The sequence below is a fragment of the Phalacrocorax aristotelis genome, chromosome 5 (assembly GCF_949628215.1).
Source record: "Phalacrocorax aristotelis chromosome 5, bGulAri2.1, whole genome shotgun sequence".
In the NCBI taxonomy this organism is placed as follows: domain Eukaryota; kingdom Metazoa; phylum Chordata; class Aves; order Suliformes; family Phalacrocoracidae; genus Phalacrocorax; species Phalacrocorax aristotelis.
In genome coordinates, this window is record NC_134280.1 from 24,704,701 (window position 1) to 24,727,894 (window position 23,194).

At 39.4% G+C, this 23,194-nt stretch overlaps 1 protein-coding gene across 3 annotated transcripts in view; it reads right to left on the minus strand.

Annotated features, from left to right (window-relative positions):
- OLA1 (Obg like ATPase 1) overlaps positions 1-23,194 on the minus strand; it is a 107,556-nt gene that overhangs the window by 50,256 nt on the left and 34,106 nt on the right. For all 3 annotated transcript variants that reach the window (XM_075093482.1, XM_075093481.1, XM_075093483.1), the window contains exon 5: positions 7,197-7,372. In XM_075093482.1, coding sequence (XP_074949583.1) covers positions 7,197-7,372 — 176 coding nt within the window. The remainder of the gene's footprint in view (positions 1-7,196; positions 7,373-23,194) is intronic.

Sequence of the window (23,194 nt, forward strand, 5' to 3'; positions counted from 1 at the left end):
TCCTTAGCTTTCATATTAAGGTTATTTGTTATATTCAGCAAACTACCAAAGGAAAAACATACTTGGCTAAGATCAATATTATTTCTTTTCTTTCCTCACATCCTTCTTTCCCTAACCTTATAGCGTGTTCTTCCTCAAAAGTGCTCTCAAAAAAACTGGAAAGAAACAAAAAATGCAATTCAAGTGCTAGATGGTTTTGTTCAGCACGACAAAGCTAGCCAGCGAAAGGTTTGAAAGCAATACAGGTAAGAAAGTTTGTAATATCTTTATCCGAATGAACCACAGAATTTTCACAACCCTCAACCAGTTAAGACTCTTAAATTCTCAAGTATCTTTACCATAAATTACTCTCAAAAAAATGGGAAAAGGAATACAATGAAAAAGAGAGAGACTAAAATTTTAACGTGCCTTAAAACCAGAACCAAAACAACCTCCAGATACTAAGTCTTTTCCCTTGTAACCTCCTACTTTTCCTGAAAGAGAAAATGACTGGGAACACTCATAGTATAGACAAGAGCCTGTTGTTGCACACCTCTGCTATGGAAAGAACAGAATGTTAGCAATTACTAGGTATTATACTGGTAAATAACTTTAAAAAGCAAATCTTAAGAAGTTCTCTCCCAGTCCCTCCCTTCCCTCCCGACTTTTCTTTTGAAGACAACCTGTTTGAGAAGAAGTATTAATTCCAGTCTGTGCTGTCTCTTAATGACTTTTCTACCTTGGAGAGAGGAAGCCTTGAAGAGTAGCTGCAAGCTTCATGGAAACAACATCACAAATAGCGTTGGACAGGGAACTCACTCTGTGCCCAAAACGCTAACTGCAAAATGCAACAGGTTCAAGAAGTGCAGAATGACCAAATGGCCAAAGTACACTCCTCATGTTTGGCTACTGCTTATGGGGGACGTAATCTTTAACTGTTTGGGTTTTGGGTTTGGTTGGTTTGATTTCAGCTTTTGGTTTTGGTTTGGTTTTTTGGGGGTTGGTTTTGTGGTTTGTTTTTTTTTTTTTAACCAATCCCCTATGGTTTCAGTCGTCAACGAACGCAGCAGCAACAGTAAGTTCCATGGCTGGGTGTTAGACTGGGGCAGACAAGGGGGTTCCTGAAGGCAGGGACGCCTGAGGAAGTGCAGAGCAGCCAACCAGGTCCTGACAGCTCTCGCAAGTGAGACTCACACAGCCTAGTCATTGCCACGAGCAACCACAGGAGATTTAAACGGCCCCAGGGAGCATGAGCAACCAGGAGCATGGTGAACAGGGCATGGTGTGGCAGTTCACGCAGTCAGGGTGCTGCATCCTGCTTGTAGGCCCACAGCCCAGGGAAGTACTCTAAGGCTCTGCCAGGATGGTGGGCACTCGCCTGAGCTAAAACCAGTGTTCCCACAGAGAAAGCCCCAGAGATGTCTGATGCATTCACCCAGACGTAACTGGTAAGGAAGGTGGCTTCGGTACAGGCGGCAGGTTGCAACAAGTGCCCTTCTCCCGGTGTAAAGGTAAGTACCAGCACATGGTGTGTACAGGTGATCATCTGTTGCGCCAGGTGGCCAAGTTGCAGGAGACAGAAGGCTGTGCAGCGTAAGTGGAGCAGAGACAGAGATAGATAGGTGGTTTCAGAATCACATTCCTGTAGCAGACACCACTGAACATGAGGCATCTTGGACCCTGGTGACACACAAAAGCAAGGCTCCACTTCAGTCCCCACCCTCTACCATCACTACCAACAACATATTTGAAGCTTTAGCGGCTGCAGACACTCATGAGCAAGGTCTACAAGGTGCAACTGTACCAGCATCACAGAGCAGATACTGCAAAAAGAAGAGATGAGTGCTTGTAGTGGGTGACTCTTAAAAGGCACTGAGGTGCCCATCTGCCAACCTGACAGGGAGTCACAAGTGGTTTGCTCCCTTCCGGGAGCTAAGATCTGAGACATCGCTGAGATGCCACAACTTGTCAAGAGCAGATTACTATCCGCTGTTACTCTTCCACGTGGGCACAAATGATGCTATAAGCCAGTGCCTGGCCAGAACCAAGGAAGACTACAAAGCCCTAGGGGACCAAGTGAAAAATACTGGTGCCCAAGTTATTTTCTCCTCCATCTTACCCATTGGAGAAAAATGTGCAACTAGAAATAGGCGAATAATGCAAATCAACTCTTGGCTATGTGGCTGGTGCTGACATGAGGGTTTTGCCTTTTATGACAATGAGACATCCCTCAGCAACCATGGCCTGGCTAGGGAGGGTTGGAATCCACCTGCCTAGAAGGGGCAAGGGAATCTTTGGCAGCAGGTTGGCCAACTTGGCAAGGTGGGCTTTAAACTGAGGGACTCAGGGGGTGGGGGCCAAAGTGGCAATGCTAATGCCATCACATCCAACAGGGGAATAAGCCAGGCCAACCAGAGCAGTGACAAAGGTGCCTCAGCTGCCTCACGAGATGACAATCAGGTGACCAACCACCCACCTCAAGGGTGTGCATGGCTATAGTGGGACCTGCACTCTTCCAGGGAAACCTGTATGCTCAAGTACCTTTCTGACATGCCTGTACACCAATGTACACAGCGTGGGGAATAAACAGCAGGAACTGGAGGTCTCTGTGTGGTCACAGGGCTGCGATCTGACTGCAAACACAGAGACACGGTGGGATAGCTTGCATGACTGGAATGTGGTCATGGATGGCTACAGGCTTTTCAGGAAAGACAGGCCAGCAAGGCAATGTGGGGGAGTCGCTCTTTGTATGAGGGAGCAACTGGAATGCATCGAGCTCTGCCTTGGAGTGGAAGGAGAACAAGTTGAGAGTTTATGGGTAAAAATTAAGGGACAGCCAAATATGGGCGACACTATTGTGGGTGTTTACTACGGGCCACCTGATCAGGAAGAGGTAGTTCATGAAGCCTTCCACAGACAGCTGGAAGACACTCACAGGCCCTGGTTCTTGTAGGGAACTTCAACCACCCTGATATTTGCTGGAAAAGCAACACAGCCAGGTATGCACCCTCCAGGAGGTTCCTGCAGAGCATCGAGGATAATTTTTTGATGCAGGTGGTAGAGGAGCCAACAAGCAAAATGTGCTGTTGGACCGTGTACTAACGAACAGGGAAGGGCCGGGTGAGGATGTGAGAGTTGGGGGTAGCCTTGGCTGCAGTGACTACAAGATGGTAGAGTTCAGGATCCTGTGTGGTAAAAGCAGGGCATCAAGTAGGATTACAACCCTGGACTTCAAGAGAGCCAACTTTGGCCTCCTCAAAGACCTGCTTGGAGGAATCCCATGGGCTAGGGCTCTGGAAGGCAGGGGGTCCAAGAGAGCTGGTCAGTATTGAAGGACCACTTCCTCTGAGCTCAAGATCTGTGCATCCCCAGGAGGAAGAAGTCAAGCAAAGGAGCCAGGAGACCTGCATGGATGACCTAAGAGCTTCTAGAGAAACTCAGATGGAAGAGGGAGGTTCACAGTATGTGGAAAAAGGCACCGGCCATGTGGGAGGAATATAAAAATGCTGTCAGGGTATGCAGAGAAGCAATGAGGAGGGCCAAGACCCACTTGGAACTAAATCTGGCAATGCATGTCAAAGATAACAAGGGCATCTTTAAATACATCAGCAGTAAAAGGAAGACTGAGGAAACTGTGGGCCCACTGCTGAGTGAGGTTGGGGCCCTGGTGACCCAGGATACAGAGATGGTGGAGTTACTGAATGCCACCTTTGCTTCAGTCTTCACTGCTAAGGCTGGCCCTCAGGCATCTCAGCCCCTAGAAGAGGGAGATAAAGGAGAACTTCCCCTTGGTTGAGGAGGATTGGATTAGAGATCACCTAGGCAAACTGAATCCTCACAAACCCACAGGCCCCGATGGGATGCACTCACAAGTGCTGAAGGAGCTGACAGATGTTCTTGCCAAGCCATTCTTCATCATCTTTGAAAGGTAGTGGAGGACAGGAGAGGTGCCCAAGGACTGGAAGAAAGCAAATGTCACTCCAGTCTTCAAAAAGGGCAAGATGGAGGACCTAGGAAGCTATAGGCCAGTCAGCCTCACCTCCATCCCTGGAAAGGTGATGGAGCAGTTGATCCTGGAGGTGATCTCCAGGCATGTAGAAGAAAAGAAGGTTATCAGAAGTAATCAACATGGATTCACCAAGGGAAGATCATGCTTGACCAACCTGATAGCCTTGTTTGACTGGCTGGGTTGATGAAGGGAAAGCAGTGGATGTTGTTTATCTCGACTTCAGTAAGGTGTTAGACACTCTCCCATAACATCCTCACAGACAAGCTAAGGAAGTGTGGGTTAGGTGAGAGGACAGTGAAGTGGATTGAGAACAGGCTGAACAACAGAGCTCAGAGGGTCATGATCAATGGGGCAAAGTCTAGTTGGAGGCCCATAACTAGCAGTGTTCCCCAGGGTCCAGTCCTATTCAATATATTCATCAATGACCTGGACAAAGGGACAGCAACTTCACTAATGACACCAAGCTGGGAGGAGTGGCTGATACGTTGGAAGGCTGTGCTGCCATCCAACGAGACTTGGACAGGCTGGAGAGCTGGGCCCAAGGGAACCTCATGAATTCCAGAAAAGGCAAGGGCAAGGTCCTGCACCTGGGGAAGAACAACCCCACACACCAGTACAGGTTGGGGGCTGACCTGCTGGGAAGTGGCTCTGTTGAAGGACCTGGGACTGCTGGTAGACAGCAAGTTGACCATGGGCCAGCAATGTGACCTTGTGGCCAAGAAGGCCAACAGTATCCTGGGATGCATTAAAAGGAGTGTGGCCAGCAGGTCGAGAGAGGTTATCCTCCCCCTCTACGCTGCCCCAGTGAGACCACATTTGGAGTGCTGTGTCCAGTTTTGGGCTCCCCACTTTAAGAAGGACATGGAACTGCTTGAGCAGGTCCAGCAGAGAGCTACCAAGAGGATCAGGGGACTGGAGCATCTCCCTTATGAGGAAAGGCTGAGAGACCTGGGTTTGTTCAGCCTGGAGAAGAGAAGAATGAGGGGGGATGTCATCAATACCTATAAATACCTAAAGGGTGGGTGTCAGGGTGATGGGACTAGGCTCTTTTCATTAGTGCCCAATGACAGGACAAGGGGCAACGGACACAAGTCGGAACACAGGAAGTTCCACCTCAATATGAGAAAAAAAACTTCTTTCCTGTGAGGGTGCCAGAGCAGTGGAACAGGCTGCCCAGGGAGGTTGTGGAGTTTCCTTCCCTGGAGACATTCAAAACCCGCCTGAACGTGGTCCTGTGCCCCCTGCTCTAGGTGTGCCTGCTCAAGCAGGGGGGTTGGACAAGACAATCTCTAGAGGTCCCTTCCAACCCCTACCATTCTGTGATTCTGTGACTTCAAGAACCTGGTGTTTTCTCTGTGGGTGTTCATAAAGAACAGATTAAAAAAACCCAAAGAATGATGGGAAGTGTAAGTTACAAACACCAGGTGACAAAGTAATCTTTTTATTTACTTTTATTTACTGTCTTCCTTGATTTGAGGTTAACCTGACATTTTCTGTTTTCAAACACATATCAGCTTCCTGTAGTTAAAAAATTAGTATGAGCAGCTCTGTCATACAACTGTAACTGTACCTACCACCTATTACAATTACATGATAACATGAAGAATTTTATTTGAAACACACTTCAGTTATGTCTCTTTGCTGACTTCTTTCTTAGCACAGGAAGAAAATAAGAGGATGATATGAAACCCTCAAAGCATCCAGAGGTACACTCAAAAACTGGACAACATCCCCATCATGAGGAGCCAAGCAAAGCTGTTTCCAAAGACAGCCACACAAGAAAATATGCTAGGAGAGCTCAATACTGGGGCAGAAGAGCATTCACAACACTCCTCATTTTCATCATCTCATACCAATGTAAAATTTAGCCTTAGGCTGAACTTTGAATTTGTTATGAACAGGATTTTTGCTTGTCCCTATCTTTAAGATGAATTAAAAGGGCAAAGACTGTGTGGATGTTATTTGAAACTGTAGGCATAAGATACACTGTTCCTCCAAATAGGACAACCTTTTGTAAAAGATAAAAAAATCACTGCCCACATATACCCAAGGCTGGGTTGACACGTCAGGTTAGACCTTAAGTGAAGCATACCTGCTTCTCTTTCTCTCTGGGCTTACAATAAAGCATTCAAATCATCCAACAACAGTTATTTTTTCTGGCTTAGCCAATCAGGGAATAAAATACTTTTCAAGCCAGTTGAAGACTAGTTCTTCACTACAAAAAGCTACCAAAGAAGTGCTTTTTAACATTGCATCATGAAGATGAACATTCTGGAGAGGGATGTGTACTGCCAGTTCCTATTCACTTCCAAACACTAGATAGGGCCAACAAATTTTATTGCACTTGAATGCTGATAAACTAGAACACTAGCACTGTTATGACAATGTTTTTCTTACTCCTTGCTATCTAAAAAGCCATGGAAGAAAAAGGTATTTTTTACTACTTAACAATTAAGCGTGAATAGTCCATTTCCACACTGATACACTGCTGTAGTAGTTAGAGAACGTGCTTTATATACCACCTGAAATATTTATAGCAGATCAATGAAATAAAGAAGAATTAATAACTAGACTGGTGGCAAAGTGTAGCAGACTCAAAAGTCAAGTGGCAGTAAAATAATAATTTACAAAAATATACTTTGAAGTTGATAATTATTATACATTTCTAATTTACAAAGAAACACCACTACTACGCTGTGGTAATTGAGCTTCTTTAAGCAGCTTCTCACAACAACATTCTAAAATTAATTTCAACTAGCAGTCTTTATTTAACATGCAGTAAAAGACACAAAGTGCAACCACACCAAGAAAGTATATTTACTTGGTGGCTACAGGAAAACTGGTATCAACATCAGACTAGAACTTCACAGCGAGAAAAATTCAGAAGTGACTGCGGGACTTTGAATTACAACTAAAGACCGATGTAAGTTTGATGAAGCATTGGTATGACTGGTACATATAAAGCTGTGTCAGCAAGAAAAGAACACTTAAATTTTAAAAATTACAATTAGCTTTATCAACACAGCAAATAATTAATTCTAATAATTTTTCAACTCAATAATAATTACTTTACGATACACATAAAAGTAGTAGTGTTTCATATTATACATGTGGGAGATCAATAACAAAACCCAACAATACAAAAAATTCAATTCAGTACAGAGGCTACTTAATGACCTACTTTAATAGGTCACATACTTATACTTACATATTCAGGTTTTAATTTCTTGTCTCCTCCTCTTACAGCTACTTTTTCAAGCTTGTCTATACTCTGCATGATCAGCTCCTCATCTTTAAGTCTAAGTTCCTCATGTATTATTTCAATGTCACGAACAGGATCTACACTTCCTTCAACATGAGTAATATCATCATCTTCAAATGCTCCTAAAACAAAAGGACACTTAAATTACATATTAAGCTAAGAAGACAAGAAATATACATTTACAACATACTATTAAGAGTCACAAGAGTTTGAGATTAAAAACTCTGAAAAACTCAGTAGGTCTGTCATGCTGCCCATATACAAGCGTCACTTGCAGTATTTTATATCATACTCTTTTCGTCTGTTAATTTCTGTATCAGCTTCACAATCCTAAGCTTTATACAGGTACATACAAAGCATAGCGCTTTGCCATTTCAGGAGAGCACTTAACATATTTTTAAGAGTTTCCTCTAAATAGGAACAGGCTGGAGCACTCTCCCAAAAATAGGTACCACTGGATTTAACAGTATCTAGCCTCGCAGTAGCAAACACAGTAGCTAAATTGAACAATCGCAGAACATTTTAATACACGCAGTAATGGCTAAAAGACTCATGGAAAGAAAAACCTTACAAATCACCCTGGCAGCCCTCACTGGCTGACCAATTTTATGCATTAAGAAAAAAAAAGTTCTAGACAAAGAATTCTGAAGTTCTGAACGACTCTCAGTGTTTCCAAGGGAAACAGGGCTTAGAAAAAAAGGCCTGAAATCATCTGGCAGACCTCGTCCCTGTTTCAATCTACTTTATCACTGTGGTTCTGACGGTGATTAGATAATGAACCACTCAGACACACAATTTACACAGCAGCTAATTTCATCGGCCTGATTTGAGGGTATGGTTTTTAGGGGGCCATCAAAGAAGCAGATGAAGGTGCATTTGTCATATATGAGTGACAACCATTCACACTATCTGAACAAAATGGTGCTGGCCCTTATTAGAAACACATGCTATTATCACATATTTAAAGTGCAGTTGAAGCCATAATTTCAAATTGCCAACTGGAAACATAAGGGTAAAACAACCAGATATTATTGAAGCATGTGTGCTGACTTCATGCCCTTCTGAATACAATCTGGCAACATAATTCAACTAGGATTTAAATTATCAGCTAAGCAGCATCACCAACCCCTCCCCCCCAACACGTATTTTAAAATACAAATATTAACTATTAAAAACAGTTTATTACTTACTCCTGGATCAATTTTCAGATTATTTGAATGCCTAAAGATATGCCCAAGAAATCAACCATGAAAATAATTTTATTTGAATAATACCAAAATTAAAATAAGTGGATTTTTTTTAAATGGGGAAAAAACCCCAAGGCATATCTTGTACTAAATATAAGATAAGAAACAGGGTAAACTACAATTCCTTAACTGATACACAGAAAGTTGGGGTTCTTTCTTGTCATGCTCATCTTTTCTTTTAACTTAGTGCACACAGTGGTTTTAGCAATGAAGATTTTACACAAAAACACACGGTACACAGGTTTAAAATGTTGTTGACAGTCAAATGTCAAATCTTTTGCACATGAACTTCTGAAAAGTCTTTAAAACAGTGGTTACCAGAAGTTCCCTCCTCTCCCATCAGCTGTCTCTCTCCAAAGATCATCAGTGAGCTCCCTTGGTACAAGGAAAATCACCTCAGCCATACATCCTACTCTGACAGTGGCCATGACAGGAGAACAGGCTGCTCTTTCAAACAGAAACTCACTACACTAATCCATACCAATGCCAGACAATTAAGGAAGAGATACTGTAGCCTTTGCCTTCCATAAATCTGTATCTGCACACCTGAGTCAATGGCACATGAGCTGTTCAGATGAACAAGTACCAGAAAACATAATTTAATAGCTTTGTTCTGATTTACAAGGAAAATACTGAAGGGGGGGGGGGGGGGGAAGTAGAGAGGTGTCAGCATACAGTAGTAAAGAAAAGTCTACCTGCCCAGCCTTCTCAACAGATGAGTAGGATTTATGCAGGTAAAAGAGTGTCTCTTTCTTCCTTGTATAAGAAGAAAAAGTGTCCATTACCATCTAAATAATACATTCTGAAGTAGTTCACATCTTCCTTCTGCATTTGGTGTCCATGGATTTAAAAAAAAAGGGGAGGGTGGGGGGAAAACCCACCCCACCCACACTGTCAAAGCCAGGAGAAAAGCTCCATGACTAAAAAGGTCTCGGATTTAGAACACAAAAATAAAAAGTAAAGTAAACCCCTTCTTTTGGTCTTAAGGAAGAATTAAGTTTTTCTGAAAAAGCAAGTGTAAGGTGAATTAGTCAGTAACAACACAACACAGCTTATATATTAGTTATAATTTTCCATTTTCTTCAACAACAGCAAAATACTTCTCCAGCAATTATGTTAATTTCTTCACATCTTCCCATACAAAAAACCCAGTTCTTATTAATCCAAAACCAATTTAGCGTAATTCCACCCCTATCAAACTGAATCTATACATTTCACTTTCGTTCTCTTCTCAGTCCCCTAAATGCTCTAATCTACAGACACTGCAATGTTCTGCCGGTTTTCTTCAAGACTCTCTCCCACCACCCGTCCTCATGCCCACATCAGCAGCCATCCTGCAGCTCATTTAGGCAACTTCAATGACAAGAGACCCATGTCTGGCAACAGGCGGTTGCTTGGCCAGGTAAGGAGCCCCTCTACTGAGCTGGTGATTTCCCATTCAGGGCAACAATTTAGCCTTGTCTCCTCCTCACAGGGTTCTTTGAGTCTTCTCATGGAAGAAATTAACACTAGTTGTGTATTCCATTAAAACACTGGATTTTGAGCTTAAATTTTCAATTCTACTTTTAGAGGAAAAGTGCATTTTCCCAACTTGGAAAGGAGAAAACCTATCAACAGGTGTGCTGACAAAGGTCATACAATTCCCCTCTAAACAGATAGGAAATCAATTAAAATAATCATGGCAGATTTTTTTTCTCTTAAGTTATCAAGAACACTTAGAAGAGAAATTTAAATCCCCCATTGAGAGCACCACTGTCCGTAATGAAGTGGAAGGTATAGGATTTTGTACACACAAAAGGTCAAACTGGCATTAAGGTCCAGATTTTGGCATAAACTGAGAGATGCTTTCTGATAAGCAACAGGCATTGACTTTTATTCATTAATCTCTTGTTCAGGGTTTGTCAATGCTGACTTCAGTCATCAGCTTAAAACAGATCGGCCTCTGACAGCACGGCCAGAAGCAAGACAATGGGATACTCAAGGAAGAAGGAATGAAAAGGGAGGGAGACCCTGCTGCAGTGAAAGAACCTTAGTTATAACTTCGTCTCAATATCTGTGTGGGATGTGTCTTGGGCTACCTGCTATGCCAGCCTCAAGCCTGCTTTGAAATGACGGTCTAGCACAAATCACATTGAGCACTGTAGGGAATTCAGTTCTGCTCTGCAGAGCTGAACGCAGACTTCGCAAACAAGAACTGGTGGTAACCTTAGGAATGAAGCTCTGTGCAAGAGATGACATCTCTTGGGAAAAGTACAACCATGAGAAATTAACGAAGTTAAACTATTTGAATAACATTTTATCCAGTCCCTTGTTTAAAAAAGTCTATACAAAAATGTAAAGTAGTATGAAAAGATTTGTGAAACTGATTCAAGAAATAGGACATACCAGAAAATGTGTATATTATTTGAAGCTTACAAAGATGAAAATAAGATCTATGATATTAACCTACAAATCTTATGTGATATAGATTGTTAACAGTATATTGCTACTTATTAATATGTCTCTGCCTCTGCTTTATTAGTGAGTGAAATTCTTCTGCCAAGCAAGGCCTGTAACCTTCTTTTGTTAGGGAAGATTACATGATAACCCCTCCTTCCCTCCAGCACACACAGCAGCAAAACAGAAAGCTCAAAGCCTCTATTTTAAAATATAATGGACAGTGGAGTAAGAATGACATCACTGTCCAACGAAAGACAGTGCAACACCTGTATGATGAACAAGATGCACGAGGTGGACACAGGCCATGAACCTTGAGTAAGCAGTAGTACAAGTGGTTGACATCGAGTACTACGTAGAAAAACAGCCTGTTGAAAATAAACAGGGCCCACTGAAATATGCTGAATTGAAAGAAGCAGGGAGGATGGGAGGGGTAGGTCTTGAGGTGCAAGATGACAGCAAACAGATGAGAATTTCAGTTTTCTGAAGGAACAGGTAAGATTATCTTGGGCACCACATAGAAAAAGAATACCAGTTAGTTTATGGACATGTAGCTCTCTGCAGAAGGCAAATGAAAACAAACATTGAAAAAAATATGCTGATATTGGGTTGGTTGACACTGATCACGACAGAATCAGTGAGTAAAAATAATGGGGAGAGGGAGAAAAAGAGATCTGGTAGTCTTATTTTCATCTCAAGCTGATTACTAGCTCGAGACAGCTTGGTAGAAAAATGAGGAAGGAAAGCTTCCCTGAAACGATACTAACAGGGGCATCCAGGTGAGAAAGAAAAGGACTAGAAAGGCATAGTTGCAGAACAGAGGGAGCAAACACGGTCACCTGTCAGAGGTAAACCCCATTCTGATTATGAGCTCTGTTTAAATGTGGTGAACTTCTAACACAATGTGTCTGCCTTCTTATTGGCATAATGAGGATTCAACTTCTGTAAACATGAGGGTTCAAAACTTGTCTACACACTATCCGTCACAGCATACTCACACCTGCCAGGCTACTGGCTGCTGAGCTCTGTGGTCTAGCTTCCAAAGTTTTCATTAAAAGAATTTTTTTTTTTTCATACTTGTGCTACAAAATTTGTCTTTAAAAAGATGTTCTGATATTCTGGAATTTCATAAGAAAATAAAATGGTCTAGTCATACCATTTTATTTACTTATTATTTCCAGAAAAATTTAAAATATATTTAATACAAACTTCTCCAAAACTAGCCATACCACCGCATTCTCAAGACAGTATGACTTATGGACAATGACCTTCTTCAATGAATGTAATGAAAATCTATTGCTCTTCCCATGTCTTCATCAACTGCATTTGCTTTTAGAAAAGAAGGACTCAGCATTTCTCAAACATTACCCCAAACCATGGCACCTTCCTTTTGCCTTCTTCCTACAGTTATATTGTCTGTGCTCCAAAACTGCCCTCCTTCTAACCACAGGAAACTATAGCGTACTACTATAAGAAAGAAAAAAAAAAAAAAGAATGAGTTTACCATATAGGGAGGGAAAAAAATATACATAGAATAGATTTACTCAAGAACCTCCCCAAAGCAGCATCTGTTTGTCAACAACTAAGCTAAGCGTACAGCAATACAGGAAGGTCAACTGGAAAACCCTAATCAGTAATTTCATTATTTAAAAAACTGATTGCAACTTCCCTGGTGTCTTGCATATCCGATCAGAGGTAAAGTATATTTTTATCAGAAGTTAGTAAAGAAGTTGAATGGAATCCACCTCTTTATTTTGTATTTTAAGCATCCTAGCTATAAGCCTTTTTCAAATAATCTCCCAGAAAATGCTGATGGATTTGCTCTCCAGCTTGAAAGATACACCCCTGCCACTTCCCTTAGTGTAAAAGAGCAAAGACTACAGAGTTAGAAACGTCAAGCTTGCTGTCAGTAAACAAATCTGCTGCGGTAAATTCTCATAATGTTTTAGCGGTATGCAGATATTGCTATTAAAACAAGGCAAGTATTTAGATAGGTAATTAGTAAAGCATAACAAAGCAGCAGAATTCATTTTGCCATCTAACAGCACCAAAAGTAATGACTTAACCTTAAGTTAGTAGAAATTATGGGCTTGGAAATGACCACTGCCACATCTAGCTCCCTCTTTGGTTGCCAGTGGGCCCAAACCTAAAGGGTTCTTCAGTTTCAGAGAAGTATTTATCTTTGCTGAGCACTTTATCTGGGATGTTTGGGACCAAGGGTGGTAGGCCCAAAAATATTTTTTAAAGTGGCATTAAAGAAGTAGCATGGTGATAGCTGGTTCTGCATTTTGCTTTCAAGTGAAACTAGGTTAAAAAGATCCAGAAAACAGAATGACTGGTGGGAGGAGGTGTGAAAACTCACTCTGTGTTTTTTCCCTGAGGAACAACAGAAACTGTCTATTTGTCAGGTCTCGATGGCAGCCAGGACACACAGAATACATCTTTTCTTCACATGCAGAAGTAATAGCAGATAAATATGTATACAGCACAGCAGTAACAAATGCCACATTTTAAATGGTATCATCTAATGGCATGCACGTTTCTTTCCATTTCTTTCAAGAATCAGCTTCAAAATTCTATGACAAAATTTACCTCTCAGCCTCCAGAGATTTTTGCATTGCTTATGTTATACCTGTCAAGATCTGATGACTGTATGTTATGTATTCATCTGAACAGAACCACTACACTTAGTTACAGGCTATCATCAACCAATTCATTCTCTTGCTAAAATCAAGTCATCCAATTACTCCTTGACTAATCAAGGCTGTTTTGGCTTTTTCTTTTTTCAAAAGGTACTCAACAGCATAAACAGTTCACTTACAAGAAATGGAAAGGGGCTAATCAGCAGAATTATTGTTTTGCTGCCACAATTTGCAGTATTTAAATGTAGTTGCTGATTGGACTGAAAGTTTTGCGATATAGCATATAAAACTAGTTTGACACAAAAACGAAGCTGCCTAGAGCCTAAACTTTATTGTTTCTAGCTGCTCCAAGCTGGCACTGAGATGCTAAACACCAAATCAAAATAATACTACTAGACTTATCTTATTCTGCTCCTAATTGCAATTACGGAAATTAATTAATATCTTCAAGATTAATTTATATTTGATATATCAGTCACTTCATTTCTTTAATTGTCCTTATCCTTAAAATAAAATGCAACAAAATATTTGGCTAATATTAAGCTCCACATAACAGCATTTCAGCATCTTGTATTCATTTACAAAATGTAAGCAACTGCGTGGGTATATGTTATGCTGTAATTAAGAGGGGTATTTACAATTTGATCAGAATCTGAACTGCATCACAAGCTGAAACTACCATTGATATTTAGGCTAATAACCAGCCTTTTTTTTCAACAAGCTATAAGAGAATGTTTAATAACACCACCAAAAAACAGACCTAGAGAATAATTGATACTTGCGCTTCTCCAGCACACATTCAACAACTATTATCAAAAAGACCTGCTCATCACAGACTGTATGGCACATCACAGTACACATACGTACCCTGTTATAAGCCCTGAAATAAACGAGCAATAATATCTATCTGGCCACTTAGCGCGGTGGGAATGGGGGAGAGAACAAAAAGAAATAAAATAGGGTAACTTGGGTGGAGGGCTAGAAGCAGGGTATTTCTTTGAGCTATCAAAAGAGACAAGACTACAAGTGTCAAAAAACATTAAAACATAAGTAATATATGTACTTAGACTGGCTTGACATGCTATCATCAGTATTATAAAGATTTAAAAGGTAAAAGATACCGCTATTTCTGACTGAGGTAGAAATATATTTAATATAATAGAATGTATTAAACTTTGATGATGTTATATTTTACTATGGATACTCATGATTAGAAGGGCAAAAGAATACTGTCAGAGTCAACATTTTATAGCTTCTTAAATGTAGCACATGTTAACAAAGAACCAACAAATAAAGTAGCTTTAGCATGTTTTCCCTTGGAAGGTAATTTCAAGTGAAATTAATCACCTGTAACACAAACCTAATATTCTTTAAGCAGAGTAATTTTCAGTTGAAGAAGGTGCACCTGCCTACATCTTCAACATAAGCAAAATCAAGTACAAAAAAAAAAAACATTAAATAAAATGCTGTAGTAAACCTTGACTTCTGAAGAAAGAATTTTTTCAGACATCTTTTGTGGCTTTGTTTTGTGCTACAGCCCTTTAAGTTTTGTCTTCATAAAGCCCTAACTAGTTGTAATCACTCGCAGTCTAATTGTGGACATTTATCTGCTTTTCTTATGCACAGAACATAGCTATTAAAGCTGAATGGTGATGGTGTGAAGTATAGGTTAAATTGGGTGAAATTAAAGCAAATTACTCTGGGATGTGGAACTCTGAAAATAGAAACCGCCAATGATTTGCAACCCTCTTGATGATCAGCTTCACAGAACCCTAAATGACAAGAAAACTTACATATTTTAAAGTTAACTAGATTTTTTTTTAAATAATATGTATAAATGTATTTAAAATGCAAGCAGTCACTGTGGCAATAATTATTTTGTTTTACCTGCATCATAGAAATATAAGAAAAGGTTTTAATTCCCATTAAACACACTTGTTTTTATTCTCAAGTTTAGCTGATTTTTAGCAACAGAAAAACAGGTCAGAATACTAGTTGCAGCACTACTCTGAACACAACGCTACCGTTTATGCATACCATATGGCTATACAGAGAGAGGATAGTAAAAGCAGCTGCTTTGGGCTCTCTTGACTGGTGTGGTATTAGGACTCAAATTCATTACTTACCTATATAAAAGATAAGCAGCTACATTTACCCTGCTGAGCCCTAATACAGCACCAGTCAAGAGCGTGCAAATCAAGCACCCCTCCCCAAAGTCTGAAATAGCAGCTGAATGGCAGTCCTTTCAATATCAAATCTATTGGGAGTATTTTACAAAAAAGGGCAAGTCTATTTCTGCACCAGCAGACACACAATGAGAGCATGTAGCAGCAATACAGGATTTTAAATGACGGTAGTATCAACTTCTTGAGCATACAAAGAATTTACATTTGCATAAAAGTACTCGTCAAGCAAGTACTGCACAAGGTCAGAGATGAGAATTATAACCTCCTCGGGAAACACTGAAGGAAAGCAATTCACTTCAGGACACATAAGTCGGCAGAAGAAACCACGCTTCTGCTCCCAGTGGAAACTGTTTTAACAGAGAAAGGTTGTTATCAAGACAGTCGCTCCAATGAGCTTAACTGTAAAATCCTGTTCCAGAGCCCCTACCCTTGAGTCTGTCTGACAAATATTAGTGATTTATTTCAGATGTAAAATGTGTTTACTTGCCATTGGTCTTTCATCCTAGCACCACTGGGATGTAGTCAACACTCCACAGGCAAAACCTTCTACCTGCTGAGATTTGCTATCAAGTTGGTCACACTAGGTAAAGGACATTATTTGACTGCTGAAGGAATAAATATTTGAGCCCTTCATGCCTCTGTTTGCAGAGGGCTTGCTCTGACTGCCCTTGATCATGTATTTGAAATACTATCACTGCACTGCCCACCAAATAGTGCTTGGGACAAACTCCTTGGTTACTCTTCTTGCAACGCACTTTACCCAGGATCACAGCACATGGTAATTTGCATGGACTGACTATCAGAAGACACTAAGAAAGGTAGCACTCACTGTAAAACTTTTGAGATGGCTCACATACTACCCTAGCAAAAAGTAGCCTCCCTGTTCAGATTTTTCCAAAATGTAACCGCGTTAATTGGAAGAAGGGGCATTTGGAACTTAGCCTGGACTGCTGCAAAACATCCAAAAGCCAAAACAAGCTGAAGAATTCGAACTTTGCTTCAGAGACAAGTGTTCTTGTCAACCTGAGCTCAGCTATGCTCTGCTTTGCATTACTTTCTGTTCTAACAACTGAAAACTCTCCTCTGTGGGTTCAAGCAATGAAAAGAGAAGCAAACAGGAACAAGGGAGAGTCTCCACAGTATCACCTCCCTGGTGAGCACTCCCATGGCAGCACTGCCTGCATAAAGGATAGTGCGCATAGAAAGGCCTGGCACAAACATCAGTGGATAACTGTTAACGTGCCTCTGTGTACCATATATCGAGACTGTTCACAAAAGACAATGTTCCTACTCAAAAGTGGACTGGAATTCATTTATTTGCAATCTGATGCCGTCTACACCGTACAAAAACATAGTTCCTAAGCAGAAACCATTTGTAAAGTAGAAATATGCCTATAACTACATATTCATATTACTTCCACCACCACCATCTCAATGGTGCATTTTACCCCTTCTTTCTGAAGGTCAGTCATCAAGGTCTTCTCTTTAGGAATCATCAGTGCCAAGCTCTACTGTATCAGTCTTAACCGGAATCTCAGTGTCACCATAACAAAATAGAACTGCTAAAAATAACTGTGTTCTTAAGACAACATATTTACACAAATCATGAACAGCAACTAGCAGCTGTCAGCAGAAACCCACAGGGCAGCTCTATCTGGCCTTGAATGACCACATACAGGAAACATTTTAATTATTCATGGACAATTTATCTGGCTCACAGACTGACTACACTGAAGGTGCAGAAATATTAAGAAAACTACTTGAGCCCTGAAGTTTTTATTGGGTCTGGCATAGCACTGCATAGCAGTTACCATGACTGTACTCCTACTGAACCACTTTGGATACCTAATGCTGCAACAAAGTCCAAGCCACTGAAGTCCACTGAGCCCACCTTGGCTCCTGTGCAGAACCAGCTCAGCACTCTGTTCTGCATTCTTGAACACGCTGGAGGGTTATTAGTCTTTGTAAAATAACAAACAGAGAATGAACAGTTCAGTTCAGCACTGAATGCAAAATCACAACCCCCCTGGAACCCACAGCAAAGGGTGTAAAATTGTTTCAGTAAGGCCACTCCTCTTCAAAAACATTTAAAGCAACGTCTTAAGGTATACAAATACCTAGACAAAACTCAGTAATAACAAGTTTTCAACTCCAAGGGGTTAGTTCTCTAAGCAGTTCCCAAATATTCCAAAACTTAAAGTTATATCATTATGATAAAACCAAAAGCACTACAAAACTGTCAAATTTCTTCTTGCACTGCCTTACAAAAATACTATAAAAATGGATTATGGAATTTGGCAGAGTTGGGAAAAAAATTATATTTGCAGATTAGTCATTGTTTACAAAAAGAGTAACCTAATTTTTTAGAAGAAGGGTGTTTATAAGGAGTTGTAAACTCAGCTCATCACTTGCTAATAGAGAACCTTATTCTCTATATCTGAATGTTTCTCCTTTGAGGATCTATTTCATTGCACAATGGACACAAGGAGGAGTAAACACACTAGAGGAAAGACCAGCCAATGTATAACAAAATGAGAGTTGATGAAGGCTTAAACAAGCAAAAACTGTTTGATAAGTGCCATTATGTATGTATACAGCCTACATAAGTTTGTAACAAACTGCTGTGTTGCTAAGTGAATAAAATATCTTGAAAAACAAAAACCTCTCAGTAAATTTACCTTATAAAAATGTGCCTCATCACACAACCTTCCCTCTGGGCATTCTGGCCCACATTCATAACGTAACACGTAAACTCAATGCAAAAGTAGCAGTAAAGTTTATCCAAATATATCGTTTGCAAATCAACTCAAACTTTACAGGAGTGATGCCTATCTGGTTTCTAGCAATAAAAATCCTGTTAATAATCATAAAAATTAAATCATTAGCTGGTTAAGAGACAATTTGCTCTTCATACATGATTTTTCACATGCAACGGTTACTTTTCAACAAACTAAAGATGTTGTCACAGTTCTTAGAACCTCACATAACAGTACAGGCTTGGAATCACAAGAAACACAAAATGATCTTTTTTAGAACAGCACCTGAAATACTGAAAATGAAAGATAATATATAATTTGCATCTTATTTGAAATGCTGGACCTGATAAAGAGGGTTTGCAATATTTCCTGTTCAACATTCAAATCTTAATGTAACAGTTAAACAGACAAAACTCGATACCAGATTTTTACTTTGGATGTTAGTCCTTTCCTCTTTTATAAAAAACTCAAAACAGCACCCCAACAGAAAACTAAGCATATTACTTGCTATAGATTGGCTGAACAGTTACATGGAAAGTAAAGAACTCGCTATTTTGTACATTATTTCAGTGAAGGAACCCCTAACACTCAGGGATTTGCTTTTCTTTCTAGTAACATTTTACTTCAATGACAACTGCATCCCAGAATGTGTCAGTTGTGTTCTGTAACTATCTGGCACCATCTAGTAGCCAGTGGCATCGTCTTTATGAAATCCCATTAATAGAACCTGTGACAAGGGAGACACTAAACAGATATGCAAGAAATAACAACACAAACTTCTTTATCCAAACCTCCTATGGTCAAACAAATGTTTTATGTTGAATTAGGTACAGAGAGATAGAGGCGAGAGCTGCTTGTACACTAAGCAAATACCTTCTGCCTTCCTTGAAATAGGACATTAAATACTTCTTTATACGTTCAAGTTTCCAAGCAATTTAAGACTCTGCTGGCAAATTTTAGCAATAGTTGACAAATGCATTGTTTTATGCATGTGTGCAAACAGTTTCTGTTTATTCCCCTTTCACTATCCTGAAAACACAAAAGGAAGTCAGAAACTAAGAAAGAAAACATGCTTTGAGTAACCTGAATCCTGGATATACAGACTGGGGTTTTTCCATGATTGTCAAAGCGGTGTGTCTGGCAGGTCCTAAAACCGGGAAAGGGGCGGGGGGGGGGGTGGGGGGGGGGTGTCGGAGCAGCAATATGAGCATATTGAGGCTACTTCATTATGTTCCGAGGTGTTACTGGGTAGAACTCTTAATTTCCAGCAGTTCTACTCCTTTACGCTGCAAGCAAACACAAATACACAGCCTCACCATTCTGCTCCTTGCAAAATAAATATATGAGTGTGATACTTTCGCAACATCTAACCAAAGCTTTTTAAGCTGGAACAGTTCTTCTCCTTTTACTTTAGATGTCAAATCCATCACAGAAAAGAATTTTGTTTTTAAAAGACTTCCCCAATGAAGCAGTTCATTTCTCTGCCATTTAGCTCACTGTATTTTTACAAGCACCAGGCTGAGCAAACTATGATTGAGAGAAGCCATCTTATGCACATTGCTGTTGTCCCACATCATTCAGAACAAACCTTTTTAGATCGTTAACTACCACAGGAGTGCTGATTACACAGGCACCAGCAATTTCCTAACCAATGACCACCTGAACAATGATGTGTTCAGCTTCTCAGACCCTGAAGCCTTTCAGAGGTGAATCATTTCACAGTTTGGAACTAGATCTCCATAGCAACTTCCCTTTGAGGGTTTTAGAATCACCATCCCGTAATTCTATGATCATCAAGCTCAACCATTCCCAATGGTTCTTTTCACAGCAGATGGAAAAGGAAGCCTTGAAATTTTACAGTCTATTTCAAGCAATTCATCTGGCAGCCTATTAGAATTCAAAATATTTCGACCTTCAATCACAAAGCATGTTATCTGAAGCTGTGGTGATCTCAAGTCAAGACAAGCAGACGTTTTAGTCTAATCATCCATGATGAGAAGAGACTGACAAAAACTCTTAATTCAACCACCATCAAAATGCTTATTTTAACTGCATGAAAGTCTTTCAACAGGCAATGAAAACACACCATGTACCATTTTATCACAACCTTCCATTCAAGGGAAATATGAATTCTGAATATTGGCATGGATCTTTGCACTCCCCGACTGCTTTTGAACAAATATCTGCTTCCTAGAAGTCAGTATAAATCCAATTCTACCACATTATTTTCAACAGCTGTCAAGAAAAACGATGGAAGCAAACTGCAATTAAACTTCTCACAATTGAGTACAATAATGCTGTAAATGAGTTACTTATTGATGGATCCAGTTTGTTACAGGCATCGTCTACGAAACCCAAATCAGTTACTTCTGAGAAAATAAATACCAATTAAATTATGAAAACATAGCATTGGTTAAAATCTCGAAGCAAAGCTCAGTTTCATGATAATCATAATCAGAGGGGGGCTTAAAGTTTTTTTCGCCTCTGCTCCCAATTCCCAACTCAATTCCCTCTATTTAGAGTTAAAGAAACATTTTCGTTCTCTTAAATGTTTCAGTCAACCACTGAAATAATCCCATCAGGGACACAAAAGCTTTAAACTTGGAAACCTTTTCACCTAAAGCCCATGTTGATTTATTAACAATTTTTATCAACCTTAAATACAATTTAACTTGGAATTTTTTAAATCTCAGCTATACACTGTCTACTATATTAATAATGGTGGTTCATCAAATTCCCACCACTCAAAAAAAGATACTCTTCCCCCCACCCGAAACAACCCTGTACAGTTAACTCTAGAAGTACTTTATTCTTGTTACTGTATTTTCATCAAAGTACAAAACACCAAAATGCAGTAATGAATAATCACTAATTACGTAAGCACAAGTTATCTGGTGACTAAAGACGACTTGCAACTTTCCATACAAAAATGCCACCAATCATATTTACAGAATCAGCTGTAACTTTAGTTAAAGAAAAAAAGAAAAAAGAAAAAAAAAAGAAAAAGCATTACCATTTGGTGATTTGACAGTGACACTTTGATGCTTAAAAAACATCTGCTGTAAAATATATCAAACTTAAAAGAAACAATAAGAAGGACCTATCTGTACCAAAGCCTCAGTGTCTGCTATGAACAGTGAAATAAGGGAAATTAACAAGTATGTTACATTTTATAACATTTGACTTTGCCAAAAATACTTAATAGTTTTATTTTCTTTGAATGAAAAAATGTGTCTTCAGTGTGCCTAAGCAGTTACTTAACTGTGAGAGCAGCTGCAATTGAGACCCTCTCTACAGCACTTAAATTGCCACATTTTATTAGGCTACGGGGAAAAAACAACCAACCAACCCCCCAGCTGACCTTATCCTCCTAGGTATTGTCATTGTTGAGCCATACCCTTACTCTGCTTCAAAGAAAGACTCTCTAAAAAGAGAAACTTATTTAAAAAAAACCAACACTAAACTAAAAGATCTTGAATACATCGATTTATTGACTCGTGGTTTATTTAGAGCTAATATTTTTGGCAAAGTGATTTTGAAAACATTTGTGTAAAGGAAATGATGAAAAAATCTTTGGGGGAATAAACTGGCACAATACAGGATTTATCTTCATAAATTTTGCACCATTTGCAAATTTAGCTCACATATCAGACCTATACAGCTGCTTAAACGGAACTTTAACTAGGGATAAAGCTAGAATTTAAGATAAAGTAAAGCAAACGAACAAGTTATGCATCAACTGAAAATGTAAAGTGTTTATTTCTATGTACAACTGACCGAAACAAATTCGGATTTTATTCTAGCAATCTGAGAAAGAAACGTCATGGAAAAAAAACCTCTTGAGTATTTAAAGCACCATCTCCTGCAAAGATCAGCGATTAAGGCAATTATACACAAACACTACTAAAATCCTTAGTGGTTTGCAATGTTAACTCAGTTACGTCAATAGCTAATACAAAAACTACTGCAAATATCTTCCTAAAGGAGACAAAGAAGTTACAGGATACATTTAACAATACCCAAAAAATTTTCTCAAAAAAAATTTCAACTTTTTAATTTTAATATAGTAATCAAATGTATTTGTTATCAGAAGTTTTAACTCATTTATAAAGCTTAGCTTGCTTTTTTGTCTGTTGACCAAATATAACCATTAAATACAACCTTTTATTTAGCATTGTTCTATCTGAAATGGAATATAAAACTGCCCATGAGTACCAAGTTATTTAAACATTTTGCTAATTAAAAAGTCCCACCATCACTGCAGCAATACTTAACATGTGCAGACAGAACTACATACATGTAATTTATCTACTAGTAATGTAGCTATTACTAAATGTAATTTGAACAGGAGGATTTTTTAAAAAAATTAAGTGATAGTAAATTATAAGTATCTTGTATTGTACAATTAGACTGTCAGCAAAGGATGCCTATTAGTAACACATATGCAAATCATCTGAGTGTTACATCTTTACAATCTATTCTATGATTATGCAGTTATGATTTGCGTGGTATTTTACCAGATATTTCTCATAAATAGTAATTTTAAAATCTACAAGGGAATTCTTAAAATTGGCTTCATATACTAAGAATGAGACTGCATTTTTAGCCTTTCCTCCTCCCAATATCCCCACCACTGTATCTGAAAAACCTCATCTTAAGCACAGTAGTTATATATTA